General features: G+C 44.0%; 1 protein-coding gene across 1 annotated transcript in view; it reads left to right on the forward strand.

The window, feature by feature from the left end:
• Positions 1-18232, forward strand: part of LOC309558244 (BTB/POZ domain-containing protein KCTD5) — an 87455-nt gene that overhangs the window by 64935 nt on the left and 4288 nt on the right. Inside the window, exon 5 of the mRNA XM_082261284.1 lies at positions 7319-7444. Coding sequence (XP_082117410.1) covers positions 7319-7444 — 126 coding nt within the window. The remainder of the gene's footprint in view (positions 1-7318; positions 7445-18232) is intronic.

Here is an 18232-nt window from a genome sequence, read left to right on the forward strand (position 1 = left end):
GAGGCTGACCGATTTGTTTAAGCCGCTCAAACTTCTGCCATGACTCCTGTACAGGATCCAGGCAGAAGGGATTTCGGTCATTCTAGTGGCTCCAGACTGGACTTGCCGATCTTGGTACGCCAATCTGGTATGGCTGGTCGCCGATGCTCCTTGGGGACTTCCTCTCAGGGAGGATCTGCTGTCCCAAGGACCAATCTTCCATCCTGCTTTACAATCGCTGGCTTTGACGGCTTGGCTGTTGAACTCCAGGTGCTGAAGGATGGAGGTTTGTCTGAGTCGGTGATTCCTACGATGTTAAAAGCTAGGAAATGGATTGTGTTTCCCCCAAAATAAGACCGGGTCTTATATTAATTTTGGCACCAAAAGACACAGTAGGGCTTATTTTCGGGGAGGTCTTAACATGTAATGTGCTGTCTCTCCCCCCCCCCCCCCTCTCCCTCCATGCTTGTCAGGAATCCCCTGTGTGAACCAAGTAAAATTGTTTGCAAAATCCTAGAATCCACTCTATTATTAGTACAGTAATACCTTGGTTTGCGAGTATAATTCGTTCCAGCAGCTTGCTTGTAATCCAAAACACTCGTATATCAAAGTAAGTTTTCCCATAAGAAATCATGGAAACTCAGATGATTCGTTCCACGAGCATTTAATGGTATGAATAAAGATATGCTACTATCAGATCTAAATTACAGTACTGTACGGTATAAGCATGCCAACTCCTATGTTAAATAACATTGTGTCCCTCTGTACTGTATATAAAGATGCCGATTTATACTGTATTACAGCGTCTCCGGTAGGCCTGCACGATATTGGAAAAATAATATATTGCAATATTTTTTTTTTCAACGATATATATTGCGATATTGAGGGACCCGTCAATCCAGGCTAAAGTCAACAAGGTGTAAAAAATAGAAAACAACTGCGCTAATTCAAAAAAGATTAACAAAAGAGCAGCAACTTCAAGTGCGACCGACACCCCAAAAAAACAATAATAAAATAAGTTGCGCTAAAAATTGAAACGTCTAGTGAAATAGTCCATATAAATGTCCAATAATAAAAAACGTGAAGTGAAGTAACTTGTGCAGGTACCGCTTACCGGAAACTGAATATAAAAAAGCCAATCAGTGAAAGATGACTCCAACTGCCCTCAGGGAGTATAACACGGTGGACCTCATGGTTCCGATGTGGATCTCCTCAATGGGACGTTATATGAAATAAAGAAAGGCAAACGCCATAGCGTAAAACCAAAAACAAAATTGGAAATAACACCCAAAAGTGATGAGGAACACCAAGTTTCCCGTGCTAGAAAGTATAAATAGTGGATAGGTGTGGATGAGATGAATCACAATCACCACCAGACTCAATAGGTACCTCTTACCAGATAGTAAAAAATGATAGCCAAAAGGTAGTTGAGACACCTCCCCCAGTAGGACTGCCGCTTACCAGAAAAACACTAATGGAGAGCATAAGAAAGGGGTCCCAATCATCATGCAGACCAAAAAGGGGCAACAGTGGGTGTGAAAACCCTTACCGACTCCGGGTAGTATAATGAGCAGGCAAGATGTTCAAATGAAAACCTCCGCTGTGACCTCCGCTGGAGACTCCACCGTGGGCTCAGGATGCAGTTGTGAGCATTAACCTTCTGTTGTTAAGATGATTCTAAATATAACAAACGCAATAAGTGAAGCGATATTCAGAAACCATTTGAAAGGCCATCCATAAAGTCAGCTTATTTTCCAGTACGTATACACCGGACCAATAGAACGTTTTCTGGTCAAACCAGATAAGGTGGTGCTTGGCCTCTGTCTGTCATTCCTTCCTAATGTGGTCTCTGGCTGTCATTTAAATGAAGACATTGTGTGGCCTCCCCTGTGTCCCAGGTCTAAACATCCGAAGGGAATTGCCTTGGATATGATTCGGGCAATTAGGGTGTACCTGACAGCTACGGAGTCTTTTAGGACATCAGACTCTCTATTTGTGCCCACGAAAGGACCTCACAAAGGGTTGTCTGCTTCTTTTGCGACTATTTCCAGATGGATCTGATGGTGGTTCAGGCCTATTGCATCAAGGGTCAGGTTCCTCCTTTCTCTGTCAAGGTGCACTCTACTAGGGCGCTTAGTGTCTCGTGGGCTTTCCGTCATCCAGCGTCAGCGATGCAGGTTTGCAAGGCGGCCACCTGGTCACCAGTGCACACTTTTACACAGTTTTCTGTCAAGTGGATGTGTTGGCATCTGCGGATGCTTCTTTTGGCCACGAGGTTTTGCTGGCTGCTGTTTAGAGGACCTGGTCCTCTTTGAGGGTGTATTTGTTTTTTTCAGGTGAGCTCCAGTTGTTTATGGTTGAGCTCCTTGTTACCTGGTTGGGTATGTTTTTTTGCTGAAAGCGGTACCATTATTTTGCATGACATTATTGTGAATGAGCAGCCCAAACCAACTGTATACATTTATTATATATATATATATATATATATGTGTGTGTGTGTGTGTGTGTGTATGTATACATTATGTATACATATATTTTATATATATATATATATATATGTGTATGTATACAGTGGGTACGGAAAGTATTCAGACCCCCTTACATCTTTCACTCTTTGTTATATTGCAGCCATTTGCTAAAATCATTTAAGTTCATTCTTCTTCCTCATGAATGTACACACAGCACCCCATACTGACAGAAAAACACAGAATTGTTGACATTGTTGCAGATTTATTAAAAAAGAAAAACTGAAATATCACATGATCCTAAGTATTCAGACCCTTTGCTGTGACACTCATATATTTAACTCGGGTGCTTTCCATTTCTTCTGATCATCCTTGAGATGGTTCTACACCTTAATTTGAGTCCAGCTGTGTTTGATTATACTGATTGGACTTGATTAGGAAAGCCACACACCTGTCTATATAAGACCTTCCAGATCACAATGCATGTCAGAGCAAATGAGAATCATGAGGTCAAAGGAACTGCCTGAAGAGCTCAGAGACAGAATTGTGGCAAGGCACAGATCTGGCCAAGGTTACAAAAAGATTTCTGCTGCACTTAAGGTTCCTAAGAGCACAGTGGCCTCCATAATCCTCAGCCAGAGCCCTGACTTAAACCCAATTGAGCATCTCTGGAGAGACCTAAAAATGGCTGTCCACCAACGTTTACCATCCAACCTGACAGAACTGGAGAGGATCTGCAAGGAGGAATGGCAGAGGATCCCCAAATCCAGGTGTGAAAGACTTGTTGCATCTTTCCCAAAAAGACTCCTGGCTGTATTAGATCAAAAGGGGGCTTCTACTAAATACTGAGCAAAGGGTCTGAATACTTAGGACCATGTGATATTTCAGTTTTTCTTTTTTAATAAATCTGCAACAATGTCAACAATTCTGTGGAGAAGGAAGAAGAATGAACCTAAATGATTTTAGCAAATGGCTGCAATATAACAAAGAGTGAAAAATTTAAGGGGGTCTGAATACTTTCCGTACCCACTGTGTGTGTATATATATATATATATATATATATATATATATATATATATATATATATATATATATATATATATATATATATATATATATATATATATATATATATATATATATATATATATATATATATTTTTTTTAGCAGAGACCATGGAGAATAAAATGGCGATTGTTGCAAAATTTTATCTCACATGGTATTTGTGCCTCGGTTTTCCAAATGCAACTGTTTGGGCGGAAATATACTTTCATTAAATAAAAAAACAGTAAAGTTAGCCCAATTTTTTTATATAATGTGACAGCTGATGTTACGCCGAGTAGATACCGAACATGTCCTGCTTTAAAATTGGGCACACTTGTGGAATGGTGACAAACTATGCTACATAAAAATCACCATAGGCGATGCTTTAAAACATTTTACAGAGGAGATTTTGTGCTAGAAATATTGCTCTTGCGCTATTGATCGCGGCGATACCTCACATGTGCGGTTTGAACACCGTTTACATACGCGGGTGCGACTTGCGTATGCGTTCGCTTTTGCACGCGAGCACGGAGAAATGGACAGTGTAAAAAATAAATGCAATAAAATTAAGAAAAAATTTAAAGCGCCCGCACAGTTTGACTGGGTAGCCCGCTCTAGGAAGAGTCCTGGTGGTTCCAAACTTCTTCCATTTACATATGATGGAGGCCACTGTGCTGATTGTGGCCTTCAATGCTGCAGAAGTTATTCTGTACCCTTCCCCAGATCTGTCCCTCGATACAATCCTGTCTCAGAGGGCTACAGACACTTCATGGCTTGCTTTGTGCTCTGACGTGCACGGTTAACTGTGGGACCTTATATAGACAGGTGAGTGCCTTTCTAAATCAATCAACTGAATTTAGCACTGGTGGACTCCAATCAAGTTGTAGAAACATCTCAAGGATGATCATTGGAAACAGGATGCACCTAAGCTCAATTTGGAGTATAATGGCAAAGGTTGTAAATACTTAGGCCCCTTTCACACAGGTAGACCGTTCAGATCCGCCTGTCCGTTTTTTTGGCGGATCTGAACGGTCCCCCCATGCATCTCTATGGGGCATCGGCTGTCAGCGGAGACATGTCCGCTGACATCCGATCCGTCAAATCTGGACGGATGAAAAACCATATTTTCCATCCGTCCAGCGGATCGGATCAAATGAGAACGGACCGACGGTCCGTTCCCATCCGATTTCTCCCATAGAGATGCATGGGGAACAGACAGCTGTGTCTCCGCACACAGCGCAGAGACACAGCTGTCATCCTTCTGCTCAGCGGGGGATCGGCGGATCGATCCCCCGCTGAGAAAAGCGGAGTCTGTTTGACGGACACAGTGTGTGAAAGAGCCCTTATGTACATGGGATTTTTTTCTTTTTTTTTCATATTTGCAAAGATTTGAAACATTTTAAGTTGTCATTACGGGGTATTGTTTGTAAAATTTTGAGGAAAATAATTAATTTAACCCATTTTGGAATAAGACAGTAACATAAAATGTGGAAAAAGTGAAGTGCTGTGAATACTTTCCGAATGCACTGTATGTATGTGTGTAAACGTGTATATATAGTATCTGACCAAAAGTGAGAACACCCCTCACATTTTTGTAAAAATGTTGTTATATCTTTTCATGTGACAACACTGAAGAAAATACACTTTGCTACAATGTAAAGTAGTGAGTGTACAGCTTGTATAACACTAAATTTGCTGTCCCCTCAAAATAACTCAACACACAGCCATTGTCACAAAAGTGAGTACACCCCTAAGTGAAAATGTCCAAATTGGGCCCAAAGTGTCAATATTTTGTGTGGCCACCATTATTTTCCAGCACTGCCTTAATACTCTTGGGCATGGAGTTTACCAGAGCTTTACAGGTTGCCACTGGAGTCCACCATGACGACATCACAGAGATGGTGGATGTTGGAGACCTTGCGCTCCTCCACCTTTCATTTAAGGATGCCCCACAGATGCTCAATAGGGTTTAGGTCTGGAGACATGCTTGTCCAGTCCATAACCTTTACCCTCCGCTTCTTTAGCAAGGCAGTGGTCGTCTTGGAGGTGTGTTTGGGGTTGTTATGTTGGAATACCTTGCGGCCCAGTCTTCGAAGGAAGGGGTTCATGCTCTGCTTAAGTATGTCACAGTACGTGTTGACATTCATGGTTCCCTCGAGGAACTGTAGCTTCCCAGTTCCGGCAGCACTCATGCTGCCTCAGACCATGACACTCCCACCACCATGCTTCACTGAAGGCAAGACACACTTGTCTTTGTACTACTCACCTGGTTGCCGCGACATACGCTTTACAGCATCTAAACCAAAAAAGTTTATCTTGGTCTCATCAGACCACAGGATATGGTTCCAGTAATTCATCTCCTTAGTCTGCTAGTCTTCAGCAAACTGTTGAGGGCTTTCTTGTGCATTATCTTTAGAAGAGGCTTCCTTCTGGGACGACAGCCATGCAGACCAATTTGATGCAGTTTGCGGCAAATGTTTTTAGCATGGACAGGCTGACCTCCCACCCCTTCAACCTATGGAGCGCTACATTCACCCCACACCAAACGGAATCAGGTCCCTCTGACTCTGAGGCAACAGCCTCCTAACAAAAATACTGCCAAAAACGCAGGAGTATCCCACAAACATTAGTTGTCCACTTGTCCCAGTCCAGATGGCATGTCTCCTCACACTCCCAGCCCTTCCGTTGTTAGTGGGAAGTACAGCAAAGGGGGAAGGGCTGGGAGTGTGAGGAGACATGCCATCTGGACTGGGACAAGTGGACAACTAATGTTTGTGGGATACTCCTGCGTTTTTGGCAGTATTTTTGATAGGAGGCTGTTGCCTCAGAGTCAGAGGGACCTGATTCCGTTTGGTGTGGGGTGGATGTAGCACTCTACAGAAAGCCCTAGAGTTTATCAGCTCATGATTTCCCATGAATAGCGGTGCCCTGGTTTTCCCTGTGAAGAGTGGAGATTTGTTTGACTGATTTGTATAAGGTTAAGGTGAGAGGCCAATTTGTATGGTGGTGGGCTGTTTGCACACTGAAGATCACCTGTAATACCTGTATTACCTGTCATGATTTTGCCACTCTACTCTGCACATGTGGGCTGTTCTGAGTGGAACCTGTCCTGTTAAACCACTGTAGGATCTTGGCCACTGTGCTGCAGCTCAGTTTCAGGGTCTTGGCAATCTTCTTCTAGTCTAGGCCATCTTTATGTAGAGCAACAATTCTTTTTTTCAGATCCTCAGTTCTTTGCCATGAGTTGCGATGTTGAACTTCCAGTGATCAGTATGAGCGAGTGAGAGCGATAACACCAAATTTAACACACCTGCTCCCCATTCACACCTGAGACCTTGTAACACTAACAAATAACATGACACTGGGGAGGGAAAATGGCTAATTGAGCTCAATTTGGACATTTTCACTTAGGGGTGTACTCACTTTTGTTGCCAGTGATTTAGACATTAATGGCTGTGTGTGGAGTTATTTTGAGGGGACAGCAGAGAGAGAGGACTGGTATGACTGCTACACACTACACCAGAACACTGCAATCAGTGCTCTCTGCCATTGGCTAAGAGGGCTGATCAGGAGTCGGTAGGCTGCTGGTTTTCCAGCATGCACAGTCGGCTTCTGTCCGACAAAGCAACGTACACACGGGCCGAATGTCGGTCGTGTTTTTTTTTTTTTTATACCCGGCTATAACATTTCGAAGTCCAATCTAGTCAATGTAAATTCTCATTTCACTAAATGTTGATTTCTTATGCTCATTTACTTCATGCTGTATGTATAGTTTTGATAATGCTGAATTTCTAGTAAGTATGATTCAAGAGAATTTCATTGTTTTCAGCTGGTCAACATTGGTTCTTCCTATAATTATGGAAATGAAGACCAGGCGGAGTTTTTGTGTGTGGTCTCCAAAGAGTTGCACAATACTTCATATGGCACAACTAGTGAACCTAGTGAAAAGGCAAAGGTATGTATGTATGTTCTGTCTTTTTTTTTTTTTTTTTATCTACCCTAAATGATTGTTTTAATGGAATGTTCCTGCATACATGTAAAAAGGGGACCAGGGCTTGTTTTAAGTGGTGTAATGCTTTTGCTAAAAGCTTGATAGATGTTTTAAGGCTCTGTTGAAACAAAGTAGCACTATCTTTTTGCTAGCCTTTTATTTTCTTTAAGAAGATCATTCTTGACTTCTGTTATACCATTGATAAAATGTTTTTCTTTGTGACATTTTTCAACAATGCTTGAGCTCATTTTGACATGGCAGCTATCTAGATTGGCATATACTCAGCAACCGCCTTGGAGGCTGTACTCTGACCCCCGTTGGACTGGAAGATTGTAAAGGTAAACTGGAATGTGACCTTTGGCTCTGCATTGTGGCGCTTTCTAGACCTTTGTGCACTGTTGGCTGCAGAGCTCTTTCTAGGTCCAAAGCCCTTACACAGCCTCTAGTGTGACCCTGTCCTGGAGGACTCTCATAGTGAGTAAGGGCAGTTGGGCTAAAGCACTGGGAGCTACCTCACATTGGTACCATTGAGCACCTTTTCAAATATCAAACCTAACTTAATACAGTAAGGGTTGAGCCTGAGCGCTGATTACTATGTGCAGTGTTGCACGCACTCTCATGCCTTGTACACTTTCTCCTGCCATTTCATCCGAGAGGAAATGCTGCTGCTCCTACTGCCAAAGCACCACTGGGGCCTTCCAATCTCCAGTCTCATTTCACTGCCTGCGTACAATGGCATGGTCACCTTTGGCCAACTGCAACTCACTTCACCACCAGCTACTTGGGTTTGAGTACAGGGGGTCTTGCCTCGCTTTGAGTTTTTTGTTTTCCACTACTTTGTGCAACATTTCTGATCAAAGAAATGCACAAGGCATTCCCACTGAACTTGGTGATCTTGATTCATACTGGTTCTGGATGTGTTTATACAGCATCACTAGAATGAACAGACACCTGTATTTTATAAGCTGTGACCCATATTGTAGGTTTGTTTTTATCGGAAGCTTCTTAAGCTCTGTCAGGCAAGGAGAAGGCCTCCTTTTTGTGTCCAATTTAGACTTTTTTCTGTTTTCAGCCAGAGAAACCTACTGAGAGGCTTTAGGCATGCTCTGGTGCCATTAGTCAAGAACTGACCCTCTTTGGCCTTCAACTCTGGGTGTACCGAGGGTCCCGTTACCATCTCCGACTCAGATTCCAAATCCTCTGTACGCTCCAGGAGAGCTTTTTTTTTTTTTTTTTTTTTTTTTGTTACTGCTGGATTTTAAGGTAGTTCAAAACTTCAGCATTTGGGGGCTTATGTCCCCACCTTGCAGCTTCCCACCTAGATTCACAAATCAGGCATTTCCTTCTGTTCTTGTTGCACACCATTGTGCATCTTCTTGGGTTTGTTTAGTCACTTCATAAACAAAAAAGGTGTGCTGTGCTTATGAATTCCAATCTGACAACATCAAAGCAGTCATGAAAAGCAATAAAATGCAAGTGCAAATGGTATACTGTTCCTTTTAAATCCCATAAATGTGATATACCTTTTAGGGATTATTCTGCCTGTACACAATGGAAACCGTAAAAAGAAAATTGCAAGCAAATGCAAAAATTAAAAATACATTTCTGTTTTGTTCATTGATGGGACACAGTGTTCCATAAATCAGAACTACTGGGTTATATTGCCTCCTCCAGGAGTAGGACCAGGCAGAACAAAAAACACCTGGCTACACCCATGGGCTGTCCTCCGCTGGTATATAAGCCCTTTCTTTGCCCTAGGTAATCAGCATCTTTACTATGGCTGGTTTGACATTGCGGCCAGTCTTTGCCTCAGCCCTGGTGACTCAGACCCTAACTGAATGGGCAAAGCTTTTGTGCCAGGGCCTGGGGGGTGAGCAGGTCCTCGCTGCTTATGTTGATTTAGCGGACCAGTTGGTCCATGGGCTGTAGTTTATTTGTGATGCAGCTTTGGATACAGCTCCTTGTTTCAGCGGTGGTGATTACACACATGCTGTGGCTTAATTGGTCCGCAGACCAAGCCTCTAAGAAAGCTCTCATTGATCTGCCCTTTCAAGGTGATCACTTGTTTGGGGCTACCCTGGATGACCTCATTAGGGGAATCACGGAGGGATGGGGGGAGAGTACCTTCCTGCCAAGGGAGAAAGGAGAGGAGCCTCATCGCAGGCAGGAGCCCTCCACCTTAGTACATAAAAAAATATTTTTTGCTTCTGGGACAGGGAGAGTAAGAGAAATTTTAGGTTCTGAGTCTCTTTGTGCAGATTTAATTCCTGCAAAGGTTCAGGTGATGTCCCAACTACCTAAGATCCCCCCTGTCCCTGTCCAGGGAACTGATTTACCTAGATCTGATTCTAATTCTGTCCAGTGTGGTCCTTCCTCTGGACAAACTTCAGGAACCACAGGCCGTGATTTACGGGCTTCTGTCACACAGATAGTTCCCTCTCCCATTTTGCATACATGTTCTGAGTCCGGTGGTATCCACCTTCAAAACAGTTCTGTTTGCACAGTCCAACATGCAGCTTCTTTAGCAGGTTCGGCTCCACAGGAGGATATTAAGGTTTGTAGCGAGATCACGGGTTCCCCTGGCAGACGCTGCAGGCGTCCAAGGGCCACGGTAAGGCCAGTATCATCCTCAGCTCAGGCTTCTTCTGCAATTCCTGCGAAGAATCAAGGGCAAGGATCTTCCAATCAGTATGGTGGCAATAAACGTCACTTGGGGGCTTTCTCTCAGAGAAGACCAGTTGTCCCAAGGGCTGATCTACCATCCTGCTTTACAGTCGCTGGTTTTAACGACTTAGCTATTGAAAGCCAGGCACTGAGGGATAAAGGTCTGTCTGGATCAGTGATCCCTACTATGATAAAGGCGAGGAAGTCCTCTTCTAGCAAGATACACCATCGTACGTGGAAAGCGTACATACACCATCGTACGTGGAAAGCGTACATTTCTTAGTGTGAGTTGATTGGCGCTCATCCTCGATCCTTTTCTATGGCTCGGATCTTAACCTTTCTTCAACAGGACGTTAATCAGAAGTTGGCTTTGAGTACCATCAATGGCCAGGTGTCTGCCTTGCCAATATTTCTTCAGCGACCCCCTAACCACGCACTCTTTAGTTCGTACTTTCATTCAGGGGGGTTCGACATGTGGCTCCACCTGTACGGTCTCTTTTGCTGCCATGGGATTTAAATTTAGTACTTTCAGTTCTCCAGAAACCTCCATTTGAGAATATTCGGGAGATTCCCTTGCCTACGTTATCCCAGAAGATGACTTTCTTAGTGGCTTTTGCCTCGGGCCGCAGGGTATAGGTATAGGTATTGGTGGCATTATCCTGTCACAGTCCCTATTTAGTGGTCCATATGGATAAAGTGGTTCTTCGTCCCTGTCCATCATTCCTGCCCAAAGGTTGTCTCTTACTTCCATTTGAATGAGGACATTGTGTGGCCTTCCTTGTGTACCAAGCTGGATCATCCCAGGGAATTTGCTTTGCATACCTTGGGTGTGGTTCGTGTGATTCGGGTGTGTATGGCAGCTACTGAGTCCTTTTTGGAGGTCACTTTTTGTGGTTACGGACGGAACAAGAAAAGGGATGGCCTCTTCTTTGGCTACCATCTCCAGATGAATCAGGCAGACGGTGATGGCCTATTCCAGTGATGGCGAACCTTGGCACCCCAGATGTTTTGGAACTACATTTCCCATGACGCTCATGCACTCTGCAGTGTAGCTGAGCATCATCGGAAATATAGTAGCAAAACATCTGGGGTGCCAAGGTTCCCCATCACTGGCCTATTCCATTAAAGGTCAGGTTCCACCTTTCCCTGTCACAACGCATTCCACTTGGGCGCTGAGTTCTTCTTGGGCCTTCCATCATCAGGCACAAATATCGCAAGTTTGCAAGGCAGCCACTTGGTCGTTGGTGCATACCTTCACAATATTCCATAAGGTAGATACTTTGGCATCTGCGAATGCTTCTTTTGGCTGCAAAGTTTTGCAGGCTGCTGTTTAAGAGAGGCTTTTCCCTCTTGAGGGATGTTTTTCTTTAAACTTTTATTTTTAAGATGGGGCTCCTGTGACCCGGTTAAGGCTCCTGTGTCCTGGTTAATGGCTCTTATGTTTTAGCCTTGGGTTATTTTCTCCACCTCATTTTTCTTTTCACACTGCTTTTGGACATCCTAGTAGTTACGATTTATGGAGCGCTGTGTCAGTTGATGAACAAAAAAGAAAATGGGATTTTTGTACTTGCCGTAAAAATCGACGGACACAGCACCCACCCTTCTATTGAGTTTTGATACTTCTAACACTGCTTACTACTAAACTGATTACCTAGAGCAGAGAGGGGGGTTATATACCAGCTGAGGATGGCCCATGGGCATAGCCAGGTGTTTTTTGTTACGCCTAGTCCTACTCCTGGAGGAGGCAATATAATCCAGTGGTTATGTTTTATGGAGTGCTCTCAGTCGATTAACTCAGAGAAATAGATTTTACGCTTCGTACAAAAATCCCATTTTATAAAGCAATCATTCAAACAAATCACAAATTTATATAAAGTCCATAGCGCCACTGGGGTCTTACAGTCTCCGGTCTCATTTTGCTGCCTGCTTACAATGGCTTGGTCACCTCTGGCCAACTGAAACTCACATCAACACCAGCTATTAGAGTTTAAGTAGAGGAGACCTTGAGTTTTTTGTGCTTCATAGTCCAAATTAGCATAAAGGTGCTCAAAAAAGAAAACGAGAAAACGGATGGCCTCTTACCACAACATATGGATCTCCATTACAGAGCTCTCAGACAGCCTGTATTGTATCTCCACAGCAGAAGTCTCACAAACCCCTTATCTCCAAATGAAAATATCTTCAATCACTAGAGGAGGTAGCATATAAAAGATGGGGAGAAGCCCCGTAGTGTATCCAGTAAGATGCATTTATTTTGAATATTAAATACACCCAAAATGAGGCAGAGAGAATTCAAGCATGCAAGTTGAGCCAGCTGCGGTATCACCCATCCAGCCAGCTTCAATGACGTCACACACACATGCTAAACTTTTGAATAGAGCCTCCAACCAGAATAGAACCAGTGTGCATCCAGGGTCAGTGCTTCGGATTAGTTGCATCCAGTTTGTGTGCTGCCAAAACTACACATTCAGTTTTTAAGCAGCCATTGCACAGAGCTTTGCTGCATCCAGAGATGGTGTTTATCTTCCTCTGAACATGGAAAACTATCTGTAGCTTAACTGCTGTGAATATAGCCCAACTTTCATATAAGAGTGATCCTGTGAGCTACTATGTCTTAAAACTGCAGACTGCACTAATCCCTCCCCAATCAGTTAGTGTGAAAAACAAATGGTAATCATTAAAAGTGCTGCACAGTAAATGCTATACTAAATTAAATATCCAGTGATAAATGAATTCAGAAGATATATAAAAAAAACACACGATGAATCATCAAAAAAATAAACATAAAAAGTGATAGCGATATCAATAAAAATAGTGAATGATATAAAATTGATGAGAAGGTGATATATGATCCCAATCAGCAGTGCTGTGAAAATAATTGAAACAATATGACAGCTTGTCGGAGGTCACATTCAGCGAGGTGAGAACCCACCCATTAGGGAGGCTCACAAGAGTAGAGGTGACACATCTGACAAGCTGTCATATGATCCCAATCACCAGTGCTGTGAAAATAGTTGAAACAATATATCACCATCATTCACTATTTTTATTGCTATCACTTTTTATGTTTTTTTTTTGTTTATGAAAATTGATCGTGTGTGTTTTTATATATCTTATCAATGAATTTATCACTGGATATTTCAATTAGTATAGCATTACCTGCGCAGCACTTTTAAATGATTACCAAAGCCCAACTTTGCTCTTCATAACTGCACTACATGGACATAAGTATGTGCATCCCTTAAACCATTGACTTCTGGTATTTTCAGTGAAGGTTACTGGGACAGCAAGTGAGGGAAATCATTCCCAGATATTGGAAGACCAGAAAGGGGTTCTAATCCTTCTCCACTCTATTCGAAAATAATAAGGTTTTTGGCTTGACATATAGTTTAATGCTACAGCATACAAAGAAATTTGTCAACTGTACCCTACCCTTCTAGCCTTGTGGAAACCATTTAGGAAAGGCCATTTTGTGTTCCGATATGCATTTTTTCCAATGCGCAAAGCCAAGCCCATAATGTCGTGAGTTTGAATGCTGATTATGTGTCGGGTCTTCTCTTCCACCAGCAGTACTGCACCCAACCTTACGAATGTTCTTTTGGCTGAATGGGCACACATTCTCACAGACACAAAAATCTTTGGAGAAAGCTTCCAGAGGTGTGGAAGCTGTTACGGCTGCAAAGGGTTAGAGGAGTAACTCCATATTAATACCTATGCATTTGGAATAGAATGTCCATGTTCATATAGATTTGATTGGTCAATTGTTCCAAAAACCTTTGCCCAGCTAGTGTGAAATCTGTGTCTACTTTGACATGCAAAATTTATACTGCTTCACCAAAAGAATATGTATTGATAATATGCGTTCCTTTTCAAAAAGAAGTGCATAGTTTTAAAAGCACCTATAGAAACATGCCATCAAAGCACCTGCAGAAACATGCCACCAAAGTGAAATGAAATCTAACGTAATTAAAAACAAAGCTGCCAGTAGGATTTGTATGACCGAGACCCTGTTGGCCAAATGCTGATAGGCAGAGAGAAGGATTATGACAAGAGACCTTATTGGTCTCTTCTGTAATAGATCATGCCTGCCTGTTGGCAATTATTTTTTTTGTGCACTGAGCTATGCATGCACAGTTCTTCCTACATTTATGACATGGCTCTATATCTTGTGTGGGAGCGGGAGTTGCATCATCCTGGCCGGGCCAATCTTGCAACCGAAGAGTCCAAACCCGAAAGGAATACCAGAAGATGGATGTGCTGTTGATGAACGGGAGTCTCACTGAATACTACAGGGGTTCGTGTCGTTCCTTTATGTAGCTAGACGAATACAGCTGTAACACTTTTTTACACATTGTATACTAGTAACCTCCCCTAATCAGTGTTTTCCTAGCTTGCATGTTTTCTCTTTTCACTTACTATTTCTTTTTGTTGTTTTTCTTTTTATTTTTTTTTCATTCCTTTTCTTTGCACATGCATGCTGCATGCTGATACAGAGTGAGGACGAAGAGACGGATTACGATATGAATGACTCAGATTAAGTTTTAATATGCTGGTGAGCACTGGCTTTCCTTAACCCCCCCTGATTTCCCCAGAGCTGACCCTAACCTGTCTCCATCCCATCGTTTTGTCACTAGCTCCTTCTAGAGTATAATGTATTCCTGACTTCCCCTGTACAAAATTCTAGACTTTAAAATCCACCAGCATATGTTATGTAATCTATTTTCTGTCCGAATTTCATGTTGAAATGTTTGAGCTAGTAATAAAAAATAAAAAAAATCCTTTTACCAATAGCAGGATGTGGTAATTCTGTAGCCAGTGAGATGCTCAACATAATACATGTCTTCAATTATCTGCCTTCCTGATTCCTTTTTTTATGTTGATGATCACACATTAGATCACAGATCTAATCCAAACCCCTTCCTGCCCACTAGTTTTGGACTATGCTTATAGAAATTATTTTTATTCATGTGCTGTGGTTGTAGTAAGTTTTTTGCCAGGTAAACAGAGCTTTTAGGTTTGCTCAATAAGACCAGAGTAAATGTCCTACTGTCTTTGCTTTTGTGCTCATTCTTGAATTTGTGTGCCATATTCCCTATAGGGTCCATTAGAGGTTGTTGGGTAAATGTTTCTTTCTCTTTCGTTTATCGACTGACACAGTGCTCCATAAATAAAAAAATGGTTATATTGCCTCCTCCAGGAGTAGGACTAGGCAAGGCTGTCCTCAGCTTGGTATATAACCCCCCTCTCTGCTCTAGGTAATCATTTTTAATCTGTCTAGTCAGGAGAAAGGTCCTAGGCTCCCAGCTGGGATATTTGGTCCTAGCAATTTTTTCTCCTTCCTTACATCTTTTTGTTTTTTCTCTCAGGAGATCTACAATTAACTGCTGGGCTGGGTGACGGGCTGGATAATTTAGATCCAGTGGTCCCCCCAGCCCAGTCAGCAAGCGCGCGCAGACCGCAGCTACGCGCTAGATTGGCTGCGACATAGCCTCACAGACAGAGGCTGGCCCACGAGTTAAACATCTTGCAGGGTCACATACGACCCTTGGCTGACAGCCCCCCTACTTCAATGGCGAGGATTCTGTCTAGAGTGTTACCCGCACAATGGAAGGGTAAGTACAGTCCTCCCTCTCCTCTTTTGGCGATTTCTTTGGGGTGGATGCGGGTAACCTCCAAGGATGGTCAGACCTGCCTGCAGGTTCCCCCCTCTCATCCTTAAAAATCCTTCAGTGAGCTGGGCTTCCCCCACTACCTTTTTCCCCCCTGCCTGGACCTTGAGTCTCGTGGGGTTCCAGGGCAGAGGGTGCAGTGGAGACCCCTGGGATGTCCTCCGCTATCTCCTCTCTGTAAGGGTCCTAGGATAGTGTCCTGCCCTTGTAGTCTGGAAGGGTCCCAGTGTACGAGACCCCTAGGTGCATGCCCCACAGTTTGAAGTCTGTGTATAGTGCAGGGGGGTCCCAGTGCAGAGTGCGCAGCGGAGTCTCCCCCAACGTGTGTCCTACCTTCAGGAGGGGGGGTCCTGTTACAGAGGGCACAGGGAAGATCCTGACAGCATGCTTCCCTTAGTCTGGTCTCTGGTTGGCAGCCATGTTTGTGTAGCCAGATGATGTCATGGGGGCCATTTTCCTTTAGTTTGGCTGGTCTCCAGCTAGTGGCCATGTTTGTGTAGCCTGATGTCATGGGAGCCATTTTCCCTTAGTCCGGGAGACGTAGAAGATGACCGAAGCCTCGTGGGGATGCCGAAGCTCCTCTGGCAGGTCCCCTGAAACCCCAGCTTCCCATGGTTGTACTGCAGTCCTTGGTGTCACGGGTGGAAGTGGCATGTGGGCAAAAGCCCAGTAGAAAGCGTCCCCCGCCTTTCTCTGCTCAGCCTGTCTCATCTGACTCAGCCTGATGCCACAGTGGACGCGGCCTGTTCAGTGGGGGCTTAATATCACACTCCTAGATCCATCCGATAGTGAGGATGATTCCTCCATGGATCAATTAAAAAGCGGTGGTAGACGCACTTATTACTGCAGTGCGTGAGACTTTAAAAATGGAGGATGTGGCTGACGAAGCCATGCACGTGGCTGTGTCGTTTGGTACGCATAAGTCACCTCGCTCTCCAAATCTGTTTACTTATGTGCCTTATTTTGACAGGCTTTCCTGTAAGGGATGGGAACATCCAAAATTACCCTTTGTGGTCCCCAAACGTTTCGCTGTACGTTACCCTTTTAAAAGGAGTCCCTTTTAAAAATAAAAAAAGTGGACTAGTGGTGGACCCTCCTGTTTCCAGGCTGAACAAAGCTACAACGATCCCAGTAGAGGAATCCCTGGCTGACAGGAAAGTGAAGGCTGTGGCATGAATCATGTTTACTATGGCTGGTTCGTCACTGCGGCCAGTCTTTGCCTCAGCCCTGGTGTCTCAGACCCTCATGGATGAATGGGCTAAGCTTTTGCTCCAGGGCCTGGGGGGTGAGCAGGTCCCCACGGCTTATGTTGATTTAGCGGACCAGTTGGTCAATGGGCTGCAGTTTTTGTGATACAGCTCCTGTGCTGTCCAAACTTTGTTTCAGCAGTGGTGATTAGGTGCGTGCTGTGTCTTAAGTATTGGTCCGCAGACCAAGCCTCTAGGAAAGCCCTTTCAAGGCGATCGCCTGTTTGAGGCTGCACTGGATGACATCATTAAGGGTATCACGTGAGGGGGGTGGGGGGAGAGTACCTTCCAGCTGTAATCTAGGAAAGGGAAGGAGCCTCGTCGCAGACGGGGGTCCTTCTTCTCAGCACATAGAAAATTATTCAGTGCTCCTGGGACGGAGAATAAGGGAAATAGATCTTTCAAATCTTCCCCGGGAGGTTCCAAGCATCCTTGGTCTGGTAAGCCTAGAGCTAACTTTAGCATGAAGGCCTGCCGCCCTCACAGATTTATTGGGGTGGGGGGACATCTTCGCTGATTTCTGGCCTCATGGACCGCCTTCATGAGCATCAAGGGGATCCACGAAATGATTCTTTTGGAGATACCCAGAAAGGGGGACAAAGCTTTGTCTTTTTTAGGTCCGGAGTCTCCTTTAATTCCTGCAAAGGTTCAGGTGATGTCCAGATTACCTAAGGTCCCCCCTATCCCTGCCCAGGGAATTGATTTACCTAGGTCTTATTCTTATTCTGCCCAGGGCGGTCCTTCCTCTGGACAAACTTCAGGAACCACAGGTCGTGATTAACCGACTGCTGTCACACAGATAGTTCTCTTTCCCATTTTGCATACAGGTTCTGAGTCTGGTGGTATCCACCTTCAAGACAGTTCTGTTTGCACAGTCCTACATGCGGCTCTGTTAGCAGGTTTGGATCCACAGGAGGATACCGAGGTTCATGGCGAGATCACAGGTTCCTCTGGTAAACGCCGCAGGTGTCCAAGGGCCACGGTAAGGCCAGTATCATCCTTGGCTTCTACCGCAATTCCTGCAAAGAATCAAGGGCGAGGATCTTCCAATCAGTCTGGTGGCCATAAATGTCCCTTGGGGGCTCCTCTCAGAGAAGACCAGTTGCCCCAAGGGCTGATTTACCATCCTGCTTTACACTCGCTAGTTTTAATGGCTTAGCTATTGAAAGCCA

The sequence above is a fragment of the Pelophylax lessonae genome, assembly GCF_965119305.1.
Source record: "Pelophylax lessonae genome assembly, chromosome: 6".
NCBI classification, from domain to species: domain Eukaryota; kingdom Metazoa; phylum Chordata; class Amphibia; order Anura; family Ranidae; genus Pelophylax; species Pelophylax lessonae.